The sequence below is a fragment of the Pelophylax lessonae genome, assembly GCF_965119305.1.
Source record: "Pelophylax lessonae genome assembly, chromosome: 7".
NCBI lineage: Eukaryota > Metazoa > Chordata > Amphibia > Anura > Ranidae > Pelophylax > Pelophylax lessonae.
In genome coordinates this window covers 70,209,730-70,227,547 of record NC_138774.1, presented here as the reverse complement: position 1 = coordinate 70,227,547, position 17,818 = coordinate 70,209,730, and the positions used below count along the sequence as shown (strand labels likewise).

At 42.9% G+C, this 17,818-nt stretch overlaps 1 protein-coding gene across 1 annotated transcript in view; it reads left to right on the top strand.

Moving 5' to 3' along the window:
- Positions 1-17,818, top strand: part of LOC309559470 (cytochrome P450 2C8-like) — a 70,232-nt gene that overhangs the window by 38,345 nt on the left and 14,069 nt on the right. The window contains exon 5 of the mRNA XM_082262742.1: positions 6,623-6,799. Within this exon, the coding sequence (XP_082118868.1) occupies positions 6,623-6,799 (177 nt within the window). The remainder of the gene's footprint in view (positions 1-6,622; positions 6,800-17,818) is intronic.

Sequence of the window (17,818 nt, the reverse complement as noted above, 5' to 3'; positions counted from 1 at the left end):
ACCAGTGTGGCAATGCCAAACCTTTCTTCGGTTCTCATGATTCTGATGCAGACAATCGTGTTGTGTGTTTTTTTGTGATCCCATGAAGATTTACTCAAGGTTTAAGCTTTAGTTGATGATTTACTCTGTCAAGGGTTTTCCTTCCTCTAATGGTGGCTTTGGCTTGACTTCAGTTGGGTTTAATCGTGGTAGAGACAGAGACTGTCTGCAGGACAGGTAACGTTTTCTGTAAAGTAAGTGACATAAAAGTGACATAAGTGAATTGATAAGCTTAAAGCTTATATTTGTAACTCCCCTCTAGCAGCCAATCCATCAACTCACTTGAGTTGACTGGCAGTTGCAGAGGGAAACAAACATCACGGTGAACATGGAAGTTATGCAGCAGTGCACTATTGCCAGGTTCACCCTTGACGTTTGCTACTAGTCAGGAAGTGCTCTGTTTTGTAGAGGACAGGTTATGGCACACCTGGAATTTATTGCAATGCATATTCACATAAAAGGATTTATATATAATGTTTTGTGGGAATTTATGATGACCATTTTCACAAGAATATTAGCTTGGCTGGCTGGCTGGCTTCTTCTATCTTGGCTTGCCTTAAAGTACAACTATAGGCCAAACTTTATCCAAAATCCAAAAAGTTTGGCCTTTAGTTGTACTTTAAATGGTGGTAGGCCTGGCTTATATTAATATTTTCTTTTATGAAGCAGTAAACTGCACTACTACAGTTTTTTACTAATTTTACTGTTACTTCTAGTAAAATACTAGTGTTGTTGTCTGTCTCTGCTATGCTGTTTGCATTTTCAGACCTTCCTATATGTTTGCAGTGCAAGTGCACTAAAGTATGCAGGGCTTGCAGGCCATGACAGGGTCCAGGAAAGTGTCCTTTGAAGCAAATGAAAATAAAAAGGATTCTTTTATTTGTGACTCCTTGATTGTTTGTTTTTTTTGATAAAGTTTTGAAAACCATTGGGCAGTGGGCTGGGCATGGGCATTGGGCAGTAATCGTGATGCATCGTGATGCATCGCGGAATCGAATCGTATCGAATCGCGACCCTAATAATCATAATCGCATCGAATCGTGAGGTAAGTGAAGATGCACAGCCCTAGTGTCTATAGTACAGCATAAGACTGTAATGTACAATATAGTGCAGAGTTTCTCTAGGATTAACCTTTGGCAAAAGATGTGAGATTTTAGATCTGAAATAATATTCAGATCTACAGCTCATGTAACATTGGTGTGAACAGCGAGCTGTTGATAGAACAATTATTTTTGAAAATATTATTAAATATTAGAATAAATATTAAAACGTATGATTGTAATGTAAAATGTGCTTTCTTTTTTTTGCACAAGATGCAGCAGGGCAGAGCAGAAGAGGTCAGCAGGGCAGGGAACGGGGGATTATTATGCAGAGCACAGGGGGGTCAGCACGACAATGTATAGGGGACAGCAGGGCAATGTGCAGGAGGCGCACATTATGTGGGGAAACAGCAGTACACGTTACATGTTGGGCACAGGAGGGTACATTACATGGGAGCACATTGCATGAGGGGCATTAGTCTGTCCCCCACTACAATAATTACACACAACCCCCCCCCCCTATCAGTCTTTCACAGTGTGCTCAATCCCCCCTCCTCTCTCCCTCCTCTGACCTCAGATAGTTCTCAGGTGCATTGGAATTTTCCTTTCTCCTGGGCTCTTGGTGGTTAGGATCACATCCTCACCCCATCCCCAGTGATGTCAAACCTGCCCCCAGACAGCTGCCTGCAGCTCCCAGGATCTCTGTATGAGTCACTGTGACAGGTGCCAAGCAATGGGGGCCTGAAAAACCTGGCTGAACCTGCCAGTTTATACCCTCCCCTCTGTACATTGACCATGGTGTATCATGGCTGCGGAGCCCAGACGCCGTGGTCAGTGTACATGCCTCAGTCATCCGCAGCTCTCTGTCCTCCTCTCTGCTCCTCTCTCCTCTCCCCTCCCTGCCGGTCTGTACCTGTGTCAGAGCCCACCCCCTCCCCTCCTGCTGCATTTAAAACTTTTCTTGTCCTCTATAATCCTCTGTGTAGCGTGATTACTAATGCTCCTGTCTGTGTGTGTGTTTTTTTTTTTTTTTTAATGCAGCCTTTACTGTATTTTAGACATAGCTGCCAAATGTCCCGTTTAATGTTGGCACAGTCCCGGCAAATAGGACCCTGTCCTGGCAAATTAGTGTTGCATTGGGCTGCCCGTAAATGCCCCCTGTTATGGGCAGCTGTAAAAAAAATGGTGCTGGGCCGACATTGTAACTGCGCATGCGCTGTTCCAATGCCTGCCGGGCTCAGGAAAGCTCGTACAAGCTCAGCTGGGTGGGCGCATGCGCAGCTATGTAATGGCGCTGCCTGGCACCATTTTTAAAGCAAAGGCACTTGTTCTCGGCAGCGCCTCGCCGGCACTGGCCGCCATACTGCAGAGAAGGACCCCTGGAGATCGAGATTGAAGACACATTCACAGACATGTCATGAAGATAGGTAGGAAAAAAATGGAGAAACGTGCAAATAGGAGGTAGGGATTTTTATGGTACAGTACCCGAACAGATAGTCAGACCTACTAATGTATATAAATATATCAACATTTTATATTGAATACAGAGTAAAATAAACATTTAACAGTAAGAAAAAAATAGTCATCAAATACATCAAAGAAATGTAAAAAAATAATAATCATCAAATACATCAAAAAGATCAAAAGATATTAAGATTTTAAGATCAAAGATATTATATAAGTTTTTTTTTATGTATTTGATGATTAATTTTTTTCAATTTCCATGATGTATTTGCTGATGATTTTTTCTTTCTGTTAAATTTTTATTTTACTCTGTATACAATAAAAAAAATGTTGATATTTTTATATACATTAGTAGGTATGACTATCTGTACGGGTACCGTACCATAAAATTCCTTCCTCCTATTTGCCCCCGTTTCTCAATTTTTTTCCTATACATAATTGGAATGTAGATACTTCCTTATTTAATAATTTTTTGTTTAATGTAGCCTGTAGCTTCATCTATTAGTTTTGAAGGTAGGTAGGATGAAAGCAACAATCGTATGTGCAAAAACTGCTCAGGTGTGACTGTGACCACACAAAAATTGTAATATGTAAATATAAATAAAGTGCAAGGTGTAAATAAGACAGCACGATAAAACCTAATTATACCAGATAGTATAATTCGGCTTTATCGTACTTATTTACACCTTGCACTTTATTTATATTTGCATATTACATTTTTTTGTATGGTCACATCTGAGCACATTTAACACTTTAGATTTGCAGGGAATTGTGATGAGAATTTTAAACTTTGGGCAGAAGAAGTGCAGCTGAATGGAAGAATTATTCCAACTCTGCTCCTTTGGCCTGAAATTTGAAATACCCTTTTCAATTTCCTGTAATTCTCTCTTTATTGAGTAGACCCTATAATCTGATAAGTAGGCGGAGATAAATTATGCAGAGTGGACGTGGGTGTGGTAAGTAATTGATAGCTGTGCTGCAAAGTGTCCCTGCAATTTTTTAAAAAATGTTGGCACCTATGTTTCAGAGCGGCTCCCGGCGATCACGTTACTGGCCGGCTCTCTCTCCCCCCTCCTTCTCTTACCCTGCCTGACATCAGCAAAGGAATCTCGGCCCCGTCCCCTTCATCTGTCAGACGGGGAGAGGAGAGAGCCGGCCGGTCACGTGATTGCCAGGTGCAGCTGTAAAATACGGTAAAGGCTGCATTTTTTTTATAAAACACAGAGACAGGAGCAATAGTAATCAGGCTACACAGAGGGTTATATAAAGTTGTAAAAGTGGATTAACAACCACTTTAACTAACTCTTTTAGGATTTCATGTTGTAAGCTTTAACAGACTTTACACATCTGGGCATTATTATCGAAGCCTATTTTACACACATTAGTAATCATAGACATTACTAATATATATAAAGATACTAAAATCAATTTATACATTTGGATAATAATTTTACAGTGTCTTCATTCAGCAGGAGACTAGTAGGAGATATTGAAAAGTCAGAAACCTTGTTAAATTTGAGAAAACTTAAACTGATCATTATGTCATTATCTGTACTACAAAACATAATTCTGCACATAAAAGGCTAAGCTGCCTCCAACACGACAATCTAGCATTCGTTTTTACTAAAATAATCACATGACAAAGGGGGTTGAACTTGTACAGTATATTCACTCAGGTGTTTCTGGGGGAGCATGGTTTTTAAATATTGGCCAACTTAGATGCCTCCCCCCATTGGAATTCCCCAGCTGCCCCAGTGTTAGTCTGTAGGCCATCATTTATAGTACTTGTTGGCTGAATGAGGCATTCATGTTCCTCCAATTCATTTGGTCATGAATAATGGGCATCATAGGTCGTGAACACTGTTGAGACGGGTGTCTAACTGACTTCACCCAAAAGGGTACGTTGCACTTTTCTGCCTCCTCCACCCTCCTCTACTACCTTTAGACATTTTTAGGGTGGGGTACCTGGTTTTGACAGGTACCCGCTCCTACTTCCAGCCGGATTACTGCAGCAGATCCACTGGAAGCTCTCCTACCCCCTCCCTGCCTGCAGCCTTTTGGGACACATCACAGGTCCCAGAAGGTTATGGGACCATCTACAAGGCCCAGTGCAGCTCGCACAGGCATAGTGGGCAGCCAGCAATTAAACCACAAGGAGTCACAGCCGAAAGTCCACAGTTAAAATGCTGGCACCAGAGACTGAAGACCAGTGAAGAACCTGGCTTGGGTAAAGATTTGAAATTGTAGATGCTGACTTTTTATTTTTGTTGCTAGGATGAAGAAACGCTTTAAACTGTATGATAACTATATATGAATTGTAGGGCGTTAGAGGTGAGCATGGACTTCCAGCTGGGAGATTCCACCACTTAAGTCCCAATGGATAGAAACCGTCAGTTTGCACTATGCAATGTCTTATTACTACCAAAATTACAAAAGGGGAGATTTACTAAAATTAGGGCAGACCGAATCTGGTGCAGCTGTGAATAGTAACCAATCAGCTTCTATGATTTGTTGTCCAAGCTTAAAGGGTAACTCCACTTTTGTGGGGAAAAAATGGCTAATAAAGAAAAAAACAATATGGCGTATACAATTGTGACACAAATTATATTGTAATTGAATGTTATTTAAAATTACCTTTCCTTTTCAATCTGCAGCAGTTGTAATTTTCAGAAAATGCAATGCAATACAGCTACCTAGAGCTGTTCTGTAAACAGAATGTGTACTGACCACACCCCAGAAACATAATTTTCTTGCTTGTGTGATTGGCTCACCAATTTTCCCAGAAGTCTGTTTAAAATACAAGTCAGATTTCTGGCATCCCCTGCAACAAAAATTAAATAGGAACACGTCTAAAGGGATGCAGGCCCAGCAGCTTCCCTCATTAGAGCCCAGCAGCTGCCACAGCTGATAGATAATTATGAAACCACTCCCATTAGACCCACTGAGCACAGAGGCACAGAGAAACAATCAGGGATTTCTTCAGAATGACAAAAGGTCGGAATCTGCAACAAAGTTTGTTAAAAACCTTGTAATGTACATAGATCACCAAGAGGGGAATGTTTTTTTCTCAACAAAAGTGGAGTTACGCTTTATTTGAACAAGCTGAAGTTAGTATCTGATTAGTTACTATGCACAGCTGCACCAGATTCTATGTGCACCAGTTTTAATAAATCCCCCCAAAGAGTTCAGATTACTCCATTTAGCAATGAGACCCAGTGATATGCTGGGATGCTGTGGTAAAATGGTGGATGGTGCCACCACTGCATGTCCAATCCAAGATATTACCAACACACCATGTTTTGATAAATAGACCGAAAAACTTTAACGTCACCAACAGAAAGCAGTGAGAATTTGAGACCCCTAAGCACTTTTCTCTCAGCACGCAGTGACCCTAGCCCCATGTCACTGCTGCCTGAGAAAGAGGCTCTTAGCGTGTGAAACATTATTAATTTAATTTGGTGACATTAAAATGTCCTGTCTGTTTACCTAAATATGGTGTGCTGATGATATCTTGTCCAAACACAATATTCCCTACGTACAAATTCATGATAACCAGCTGTTCAGTGATGCTGGGTGCTGTAATGACCATAGGTTGGAAACCGTGGATAATCAAAGTGAAGAAATATCATCAGCACACCAAGGATTCCTCAAAAGGGTCAAAAGCTTTATTCCATGGTCACAAAATAAATATAAAGCAATGTTTAGGAGCCACGCAGGGCCCCTCCATCAGGCAAGTGACCAAAGTGACTTTGTCACTTGCCTGACTAAGGGGCCCTGTGTGGCCCTGAAACGTTGCTATATTTTATTATGTGTCCACGGAATAAAGCTTTGGACCCTTTCGAGGAATCCTTGGTGGGCTGATGATATTTCTTCACTTTATTAATTGGATTAATTTCTCTAAAAAGACTTGGCCTAAAATTGGCCAACCACTTATCAACCTTTCTGAAAAGAATGAAATAATGTTTTCAATGACATGACACCCAGCAGAGAGAGTACCAACACTAAGGCTTATATTATCTTGAAATTAAGAGCAGGGTGATTTATTTGCATTCTTTATTAAAACCACATTTTCGTTTTAGATCCTCAGCATGTTCCCAAAATTAACAAGCAAACTTCCTGGACCCCATCAGAAAATGTTTGTCAATTTTGAAAAGCTGAGGGCATTTGTAAGGGAGACAATGAAGTCACACCGAGAAGTTCTGGATGAAAACAATCCACAGGACTTCATAGATTGTTTCCTCATAAAGATGGAAGAGGTGAGTCCAGGACTGAAACCGGTGATCGAATTATGGGGAAATATTTGTCTCTTTTTACTGTATGTTAAGTTTGGAGAAAATATTAATATTTTACATAGTAAAAATACTTTCTTAATCGTACATCACGGGACACAGAGCAGGCTATATACTTAACTATCTGGGTTATACGCCACCTATAGGTGAATAGACGTTGGCAGACCAAAACAGATAGGAAGTCCCCCTCTATATAACCCCTCCCATACAGGCAGTACTTCAAGTTTTTCGCCAGTGTCTTGAAGGTGATGGTTACGGTTGTCTAGCTCTCTGTGAGTTTTGCTAGTCCCAGTCTGGTTCTTGAGAATCAAGAGGATGAGATGATCGGATCCATTTGGAATGGCTTGAAGGTTAAAATAAATGGTACCCGAACCTCGTATAAGGAAGATTGAAAAAGGATAAGGAAAAAGCTACAAGGTTTTGCCTTTATTGCAACCATTTGTCCTTAATGACAGAACTCGCCGTGATGGGGGAAGATTGGGCTCCAAAAATGTTATTATAGCCCTGCAGCGTGGATTGGCAAGTAAAACCCCCTTTAATATATATGGAGTGGTATTTTAGTGCAACATTGGTCAGCCTGTCAGCCATCAAATATGGAAAGAAAATGAACAAAAAGACAATATGGAGCGAGCAGACTCATTCTGCTTTATATTGGCCACTAGGGGGCAACAGAATGGGAGCTGCCTGGAGAGCTACAGTCTTGCATGGTAATAGAGGCCAGTTTGCCTGTCAGCTTCTCCTTTTTTTAGGAATGGTTTTCTCCCTGTATGAGTTACCTGTACCCTGTGTGTCCGAGCGATAGCAAGAACGCGGGACTGCCGTACCTGTGCAGTAGCGAGGTTTTGCCACGAATACATGCAGGAAGCATACTCATGGCGCAGCACATGCACGGGAGGACCCGGAAGCGAAGGGCAAACATCTTTTATAACTGGGCAGTCTGTTTGCATGTGGAGCTTCCAGAAAGCTGCAGCTTGAACACAGAGCAGGCTATTCGGTGGGGCATGTGAGTTTCTTCTTGGTGGATGGTTACAAGTCCAGATAGCAAGGATAACTTGCAAAAAATTTCTGGCAGTGTTGAATTGTAAGTCTTGTTAACTTGCTGCATATTTTCACTGGCAAGTTGTACACTTTCTTAGCACTTGAAGCAGAAGTTTGAGTTGACACTTTTCCAATTTGTATCAAATTTGCATGGCAAGCCTCTAGCAGAGCAAAGTTGCAGTGGTGAGTCTACAGCAAGAGCTCAGCAAGTCTACAGCAAGAGCCCTGCAAGTCTACAGCTTCAAGTGAAGAGTTCTGAGAGAGCTGATCCAAGCCGCATGAAAGGTTAAGGGTTTCCTGCTCGTGTTTATTGTTCAGCATGTACAATTAAAAAAAAGCAGGGTTAGGAAACAGTCCCAAAAACAAATCTCCAGTAAAACAAGTGTAAGCCTCCTGGCTAAAAAACTGACCTCACTGGGTCTGCTCCAGTCCTGCAGACATGTTCCCTCACAGCCTGCTTGTCTCCTTTCTCAGCACTCACCCTGATTAACCCAGGGAAGACCAATTCTACGCGCCGGGTGGAGAGAAAGGTGTGGCCAGTACCTAACCCCTTGCTGCCTACAGACCTCTCATTGCCACCCATTTAACTTAAGAACCTCAAGTTTCTATATGGCAGTTACACACCATCAATAATTGACAGGGGCTGTTTGTCACAACATATACACAGGGCCTTCCATAATGGGAATCGCTGTGTTTTTTTCAGATAGAGGGGCAGCAGATGCATAAATACAGAGATTTTTCAGAGAATAGCCAGCCACGAATAAAGCTACAGAAGGAGTTAACTGAATGCAAGAGGGAAATGGTAGACATTGCACACAATGTGGGAGGCAAATCTAGCCATTTATAGACCAACCCCAATACAGCACAATAAAGGAACCAGTACTGGGGGAACTCTCTGCTTTACTGTCAGGGATATAAGGCATTCCTAGACCAGAAATGTATCATGTGACCTGCGACCTCTGTAGTGTGAGGTAAGCCTTATATAGATGGTGACAAAAGTATCCACCATTTCCTCTTTCCTATAAAAGGGATCTCTCTGTATACAGTACAATGTATTGGTCTCTGTATATACAGTATAGTGTATTTATCTCTGTATATACAGTACTATATATGGATCTATATATACAATACAGTGCATTGATCTGCATGTAGGCTGGCTTGGGGTTCTCCTTTAGCAGTAGTATTACGTACAGCAGCCAATAGCCTTCTTGAGAGATCCATTTACTTACTGTCTATTATTTTGTACATTGGTATCATTGGCTTGTCATTGCTATTGTCATTTAACTGCTTTAAGAACTATTTCAACCGAGGTTTGCCTGTTTATCCAGAACTTGGCTGACTAATACTCTTTTAAGTTTCTTCTTTTGATTCAGTAAGTCTAATGGCGCTTTTCCACTGCATGGAACCGAACGGTTCGGCTCGCTTTTGTGCTTTTCCACTGTGCTTTTCGTACCGCATGGTACGGCGTAGGAACGGTTCGGTACGGTACGGTACGGCGGCGCTTTTCCACTGCATGGAACCGAATGGTACGGCTCTCTAAAACAGTACCACCTCGATTGTGGTTCCAAGAGGTACCATACCGGTACCATATCCCACAATCCTTTGCATGCAGTCACTACCAGCCACTGATTGGTCAGAGAATCGTTGTTATCCCACCCACTTAACTTTAGACAAGTGATGTGTTGGGCGCTTGAGCCGACAGATAGGACCCGCACTGAACTGTAGATGGAATGGAGGGATGTTGATCCGAATGTGGCAAAAAAATCCAATGTTGGTTCCTGAGGGCAGCACTGTGAGCAGGCAGAAGCCGAAATCCCGCTGGCACATATAGAACAAGAAAGGACAGGCGCCACTCAGTAATGCAATCACGGTTTATTACACAAAAACATAGCACACTTACATGAGGGTTTGGTATGGGCTTCTCCTGTTAGTTTCTCTACCCCGTGGCATGGCGCTTTCTTCCTCACAGCCGAACCAGCAGCCGGGGGATGATGCCGCCTCGATAGAGTCCAATGGGGGAGCAGGATCAGTCCAGGAACAGCGGTAAGCTGCTTGTCCACCTTTGATGACGTAACGCGTTTCGAAGCATGCATGCAACGCTCCTTCCTCAGACCAGCTGTGAGGAAGAAAGCGCCATGCCATGGGGTAGAGAAACTAACAGGAGAAGCCCATACCAAACCCTCTTGTAAGTGTGCTATGTTTTTGTGTAATAAACCGTGATTGCATTACTGAGTGGCGCCTGTCCTTTCTTGTTCTATATTCAACCACTTAACTTTAGTACTACTTTAGTGGAAAAGCAAACCATACCAAACCGTAACGAACCGTTCCAACACCGTACCTTGTGGTACCGGCAGTGGAAAAGCAAACCGAGCCAAGCAGGGCCAAGCAGGGCCGAGTAGAGCCGAGCCAGTACTTGCAGTGGAAAAGTGCCATATGAGAGCTAAAACAATCTGCATTGTGTCAGTGTGTTATTTAAAGGTATACACAATATGTCTGAACCTAGAGTGTAAGGAGGGCTGGAAAGTTCACAGGGTCAAGGCGGCACAGAAGAACATGCAATTTCAAGCAACCCCCAAGGGGGCAGTGCTACATTTCTATGTACAGTACAGTGTATGGATCTCTATTTACAGTACAAAGCACGGCTCTCTATATACAATACAATGCACAGATCTTTGTGTATACAGTGCGAGGCATGGCTCTGTATAAACATCACAATATATAGATCACTATATACAGTACATTGCATGGATCTCTGTATACCGTACAATGCTTGGCTCTCTATATACACCCCCTATAGCTAGTGGTATTCGGTATTGTTACTGTATTGCTGGAATTTGTAGTCCTCTCTATACATTGGTGAAACTACCAGGTTTCTTGCACTGGGTCTCTGAGGTTTCTACACATGCCTTGGGTTACATACACAAACTTTCTGCAAAATCTCAGCAGATAAACAAGGAAAATTACAATAATCCAAATTGTGCTATACCGATGAGATATTAGGGTTAAAAAATTGGTCGGCTAAACTGCCTTGCAAAAAATTGCTGGCTGGATTTCCCTTTCACGGGAACGTTTGTTTGGCAACAATCTGGATAAATATATCCAGAAAATTTCTGGGGGAAAAAGCTCTCTGCTGCCTGTTAACAGGAAGAACAAGCGTTCTCCATTCAAGGTTGCAGGTACCTCTGCTACAAATGTTTCACCATCCAGGCAGTTTCGGCGGCCACAAGGAATAATTTCTTGAGGGAAGCCTCAAAATCCAGGACAAAAAATCCCTGGAGCCAAAAGCCCTCTAAGTCAGGCTCTAAGCCTTCCTTTTGAAGGGACGCCCCCCACTTACTCGAGTGGGGGGAAGACTACAGAAATTCTCAAAGATGTGGGGGACAATGACTCGAGGCAAATTTCAGGCCTTTACTCCTCAGTGTTTTCTGAGGTCCAATGTTCTCTCAGATCTTTTTAAGAAGAGCTTATTGTTTCAGGCACTAGACTGGTTTATGCTTCAGGGGATAGTCATAGACGTGCCAGAGTACAAAAGATGTGCAGGGTTTTATTCACAACTGTTAACATTCCCAAAACCAAATGGGGACGTGAGGCCTATTTTAGACCTAAAGGCTGTGAACCAATATCTTTCTGTCTGGTCGTTTTGGATGGAATAAGTCTAATCTGTGGTAGCCTCTCTACAGGCTTTTAGGAGATTTTCTAACATCCATAGACATCAAGGATGCATACCTGCAGGTGCCAATTTTTCAGCCACATCAAAGATTTTTGTAATAAATGATCATCATTTCCAATTTGTTACACTGCCCTTTCGGGCTTGCAACAGCACCAAGAGTGTTTACAATGGTCCTGGCCCAAGTGTTTGACCTTCTAAGGTCACAAGGGGTCTTGACATTAGGTTATCTAGATGACCTCTTACTCAGAAATCAATTGGTGCAAGCCCTAAGGCAGAATATAGCTCTCACGGTGTGTGTTTTGGAATATTTGGGCTGGATCTTAAATTTTGAAACGTCGGCCTTGCAACCAGTTTTAGTATCTGGAGTATCTGGGTCTAGCACTAGACACAGTTCAGGCAAAAGTGTTCTTACCTGCAAGGAAGATCATTGCCCTGAGGGATCAGGTTCGGGAAGTGAGAAGCAGGAGGCATCCTTCTATTCAGCTCTGCATGAGTCTACTGGGGAGAATAATGTCCTTATTCAAGGCAATTCCTAATGCTCAGTTCTATTCCAGACTCTACAGCGAAACATTCTGTCAGCCTGGAACAAGAAGGTCTAGGTGCTGGATTGTCACATGCTTTTGTTCCCTGAAGTTTGGCTAAGTCTCAGTTGGTATAGCTCGGGATTTGGAAAAAGGGAGGTCTTTTCTTCCGGTAAATTGGAAGGTAGTAACCACGGATGCCAATCTCTCTAGCTGGGGGGCTGCCCTGGAGGATTTCACAGTCCAGGGAAGGTGGTCTCAGTCGGAACTGAGGTTGTCCATCAATATTCTGGAGCTTCGGGTGGTGCGCCTGGCTCTGGATTTTTAGTCAGGCAAACTTCAGGGGTATCCGGTAAGGGTCCAGTCCCACAATGCCACAGCTGTGGCTTATATTAACCACCAGGGTAGCACCAAGAGCAGCTTTGCTCAGGAGGAGGCAAGCCGCGTGTTGACTTGGGCAGAGGGACATGTGCCAGTGCTATCAGCAGTCTACATTCCGGGGGTGGGAACTGGAAGGTGGACTTTCTCAGCCATCAGCAGTTATCAGGAGAATGGTCTCTTCAACCCAAAGTGTTTCTAAAGATTTTCCAGTGGTGGGGTACACCAGATGTAGATCTATTGGCATCCAGGTTCAACAAAAAGCTGGACCAGTTTGTGTCCAGAGCAAGGGATCAGCTTGCAAACAGAGTGGGTGCTCTGATGGCTCCCTGGAACCAGTTCTCCCTAATTTATGCTTTTCCCCTCTGCTGGTACCACTGCTGCCACGTCTCTTACACAGGATCCGAGAGGAAGTGGTCTCAGTCATTCTGGTGGCCCCAGCTTGGCCCAGAAGGGCCTGGTACTCAGAAATAATAAACTTTTCTGTGAATGGACCGTGAACGCCTCCAGCCCATCCAGACCTACTGTTTCAAGAACAGATATTCCATCCTACTTTACGGTCTCTAAAGTTGATGGCATGGCTATTGAAGCCAAGGTGTTGAAAGAACTGTGGTATTTCAGGACCAGTTTTTTCTACACTGGTGAATGCCAGGAAGGCAGTCACTAGAAATATCTATCACAGGGTCTGGAGGTCCTATATTGCTTAGTGTAAAGCCAGAAGGTGGCATCCTGGAAGATATATGATTGGGAGAATCCTTTCTTTTCTTCAGTCTGGTTCGGAAATGAAATTGGCTCTGGGAACAATTAAGGGGCAAATCTTGGCCTTGTCTATATTTTTTTTAGAGACCTTTAGCCTCACACTCTTTGGTCTGCACTTTCACAGGGTGTGACTCATATGGTCCCTCCCATCAGACTACCTTTATGCCCCTGGGATTTAAATTTGATTTTGTCTGTTCTACAGTAACAACCTTTTGAACCTATTCAGGAGATTTGTTGATCCTTTTGTCTCCAAAGTTAGCTTTTCTGATCGCTATCACTTCAATGAGAAGAATATCATACTTGGTGGCTCTTGTAAAGGACAATATATGGTACTCACGATAAGGTGGTGCTACATCCACTTCCGACTTTCTTGCCTAAAGGGGTGTCTAGTTTTCATTTAAATCAGGACATCATATTGACTTCCTTTTTCCTGCATCCCAGTTCGGCAGAGGAAAAGCAGCTGCATTGCTTGGATGTAGTGCTAGCTGTCAGAGTTTATCTGAAGAGTAGGGGTAATCGAACTTTTGAAAAGTTCGGTTCGACCAGAACACCCGAATTTCCTGAAAGTTCGGTTCAGATTCCAGAACCCCATTGAAGTCAATGGGACCCGCACTTCTGGAATCAAGAAAAAACATTTTGAAGCCCTAAAACCCAATAAATGCCCTTAAAAAGTGCCTAGGGTTCTGGGTCATGCCCAGGGACTATTAATCACACAAAAAAAAAGTTCTTAAAAATTGTCGTTTTTGATAGAGATCCAATTAATGAAAAAATTATTGGAAAAAAAAAAGAGATTTCTTTGGATTTAGTGTCTGGGGGGTCTAAAACGTGTACCTGTGAAGTTTCAGCTCTGTAGCATGTCCAGAACCAGAATTATAGCATGACAAACCTTCACAAATTACTTTTTTGCTTAACCGCGCCTTTCTTTTGCTCCTAATCAACTGCACAGCCATTGTGTATGATGGGGACATAATGCAGTGCACTGGGAACAAGATTAGAGTTTTTTTTTTGGAAAAAGGTGCTATCTCTTTAAATGTGCATATAATTAACGGGTGTATTTTCACAATGGGGCTATTATTACCAAATGTTTTCAAGAAGTCAAAAGATGTATGCAGATGCACTTTATTTCATGTAAAATGGTGTTTGGTGCACTTTAACTTGAATTCTCACAAGAAACAGACATATATGCACGGATACATTGAGGGTTGGGGGTAGGGGCCACAATGTAGTGCACAGTGAACAAGATTAGAGATGTTTTGGATGAATACTGTTGTCTCTTGACTTTGAATAGAAGTAAAGGATGCTTAAAAATTGGGCCTTTGGTGGTGCCGACGATGCCTTGACACCATAACCCTATGAAAGTGCTGGTCGTGAATAGGGATGATCGAACGGTTCGGGTCGACCATCGGTTCGACCTGAACATTGACTGTTCGAGGTTCGGCCGAATTTAGAACTTTTTGCTGAAAAAGTTCGGAATTCGGCAACCAGAACCGACCAAAATGCAATGGGCCAGGAAATGGGCTTTAAAAGCCTGTGATTGGACCAGAACCATTAGCAAAAGCCAATTGAGGGGGCAGGAGAATGCTAGGAATGTGATTGGAGTGACTAGGGGGTCCATAGTCCAATCATTAGTGAATATGCCTCCCAGTATATAAGATAGCCCCCGCCAAATTCCTAGCATTGTTATACTGGGGGGCGTAGTATTGTTCTACTGTAGTTAGGGTGCTCTTTTACACTTTAGTTAGATGCAAAAATTTAGTTTCTGTAGGGAAAGTGTGAAGTGTCAGGGTGACCGTAATGTAGTGTAGGGTGAACTGACTGCTATGGCAGGGTGACCAAACCCTTCCATATCAGGGTGACCGTAATGTAGTGTAGGGTGAACAGACACTGACTGCTATGGCAGGGTGACCAAACCCTTCTATATCAGGGTGACCGCTATAGAGAAAAGCTAGTTTCTCTGAAGTCACTTTTGCTGCAGTAATATGGCTTCGCCCCTGTCAGCTTGCTTTTTGGCTGCAGGAGTCTATAGGGATTTTTTGAGCACATGTTTGGAGTCAGGCATGACATCTGAACATGTGTATAGGGGGTATATATACACACCCATGTATGTATATATACACCTGCACATATATAGGTGTGAAAGGAGCAGAAAACAGTACTCGCGCTAATGAAATAATTAACACCAATATAGTTACGCTCCTATCACACCTATATATGTGTATGTGTAAAATACATATAAGTATGTGTGTATATATACCACTATACACAAGTTCAGATGTTTTGCCTGCCTCCAAAGAACCCAAGAAAATGCCCAAAAAAACGCTAGCGTAAAAAAAAAAAAACGCCCAGGTGTGTTGTTGCATGCATTTTTTGGGGGTTTTTGGAGGCAGGCAAAACATCTGAACTTGTGTATAGTGATATATATACACACATACTTATATGTATTTTACACTTAGACATATATAGGTGTTATAGGAGCGGAGCCATATTAGTGTAAATGATTTCATTAGCGCAAGCATATATTTCTGCTACTATCACACCTATATATGTCTAGGTGTATATATACATATAAGTATGTGTGTATATTTACCCGTATACACAAGTTCAGATGTTTTGCCTGCCTCAAAAGACCCCAAAAAATGCCCAAAAAAACGTTTGCTACTAAACCGGCAAGGTGTGAAAAGAGAGAAGCCACTAACCTGTTCTATAAGTGACCTAATACAAACAATCTTTTTTTTATGGTTCTGGACATGCTACAGAGCTGAAACTCACAGGAACACTTTTTAGACCCCCCAGATACTAAATCCAAAGAATTTTTTTTTTTTAAATTTTTTCAATAATTGGCTCTCTATCAAAAATGACAATTTTTAAGAACTTTTTTTTGTGTGATTAATAGTCCCTGGGGTATGACCGAGAACCCTAGGCACTTTTTAGGGACATTTATTGGGTTTTAGGGCTTCAAAATGGTGTTTTTTGATTACAGAGGTTCGGGTCCTATTGATTTCAATGGGGTTCTGAAATCCGGGCCGAACTTTCGAGAAGTTCGGATGTTCTGGCCGAACCAAACTTTTGAAAAGTTCGATCATCCCTAGTCGTGAAGGCAATAATTGCCTTTGTAAGGAAAAAAATTGCAATGATATGCATCTGTGAAACAGGTGCGCAAAAATTGTTGTTTGGGTGTTGCCGGAGCCATACCACTGTAAGTCCAAAGAGCTGCTGTTGAAGGCGTAAAAATTATGAAGGTGTGCACCTGCGGAACAGGTGCGCAAACATGGTATTTTTGGTGTTGGCGGAGCCTCCCCACAGTAAGCCCAAAGAGCTGGTGTTGAAGGAGGCCAAAAAAATTATGAAGGTGTGCACCTGTGGAACAGGTGCGCAAATCTGGTATTTTTTGTTTAGCGTAGCCTCCCCACAGTAAACCCAAATAGCTGGTGTTGAAGGAGGCCAAAAAATTATAAAGGTGTGCACCTGTGGAACAGGTGCGCAAACATGGTATTTTTTGTTTAGCGTAGCCTCCCCACCATAAGCCCAAAGGGCTGGTGTTGAAGGAGGCCAAAAAATTATAAAGGTGTGCACCTGTGGAACAGGTGCGCAAACATGGTATTTTTGGTATAACTAAAATGAGGTTCTGTGAACCTAAACAGAATGAGAGGAGGGTTGGAGGGTGGCACCATGGTCCAGGCTTAAACTGGGGCTCAGCAGCCACATCGCAACGATAGACTAGTCTACAAGGTCTGCATCAGGTGCATTAAAGCTTGATATCCATGACTGATTCATTTTAATGAATGTCAAATGGTCGACTGAGTCGGTGGAGAGTCTCGTTCGATGGTCTGTGATGAATCCTCCTGCTGCGCTGAATGCCCGTTCCGATAGTACACTGGAAGCAGAGCAGGCCCACAACTCCATGGCATCAGTGGTCTAATCTTAAGACCCAGTATGCCAGTGGATCTGATTCGTCACATGAAAAGCCCTCTGTGTCACTTTGTGCCCTGACGTAATCATCCACCATGTGATGCAGACGCTGTCGATGCGATGTGGCAGCTGAGAGGCCTGGGCGGTGAGGACTCAAAAAAGACCAAAAGGCATCCGTCAACTGCACGCCTTATCCAACGCTCCGCAGTAGAGTCCATGGTAGGTTGTCCCCACCCCTGCACCCTACGGGAGTCGGGGGACATGTTCACCAGAATCCTCTTGAGACTGTCCTCAAGGGATTTTATCCTGTGTACTCTCTGGGTGGATGGGAAAAGCTCTGCGACTTTTAACTTGTATCGGTGGTCAAGTAGGGTGGCCACCCAATAGTGGTTAGTCTCTTTAACCACATCCCGCCCGCCCTATAGCAAAATGACGGCGGGATTGTGGTTGTATTATCCTGACAGGACGGCAGCAGGATAATACAGCGCCCCCCGGGAACGCGCAGAGCGGCGATCGGTGATGCGATCGGTGATGCGAGGTGTCAGCTTGACATGTTATATGAATAAAGCCGGCACACGAAAAGTCTTCTTCCAAGTAAAATGCTTTATTCCAACATGGATAGCGGTGATAACATGACAGATGCTGACGCGTTTCGGCTTTACGCCTTCATATAACATTTGGTTTGGACGTTCAGCCTGAGCACCGACACTT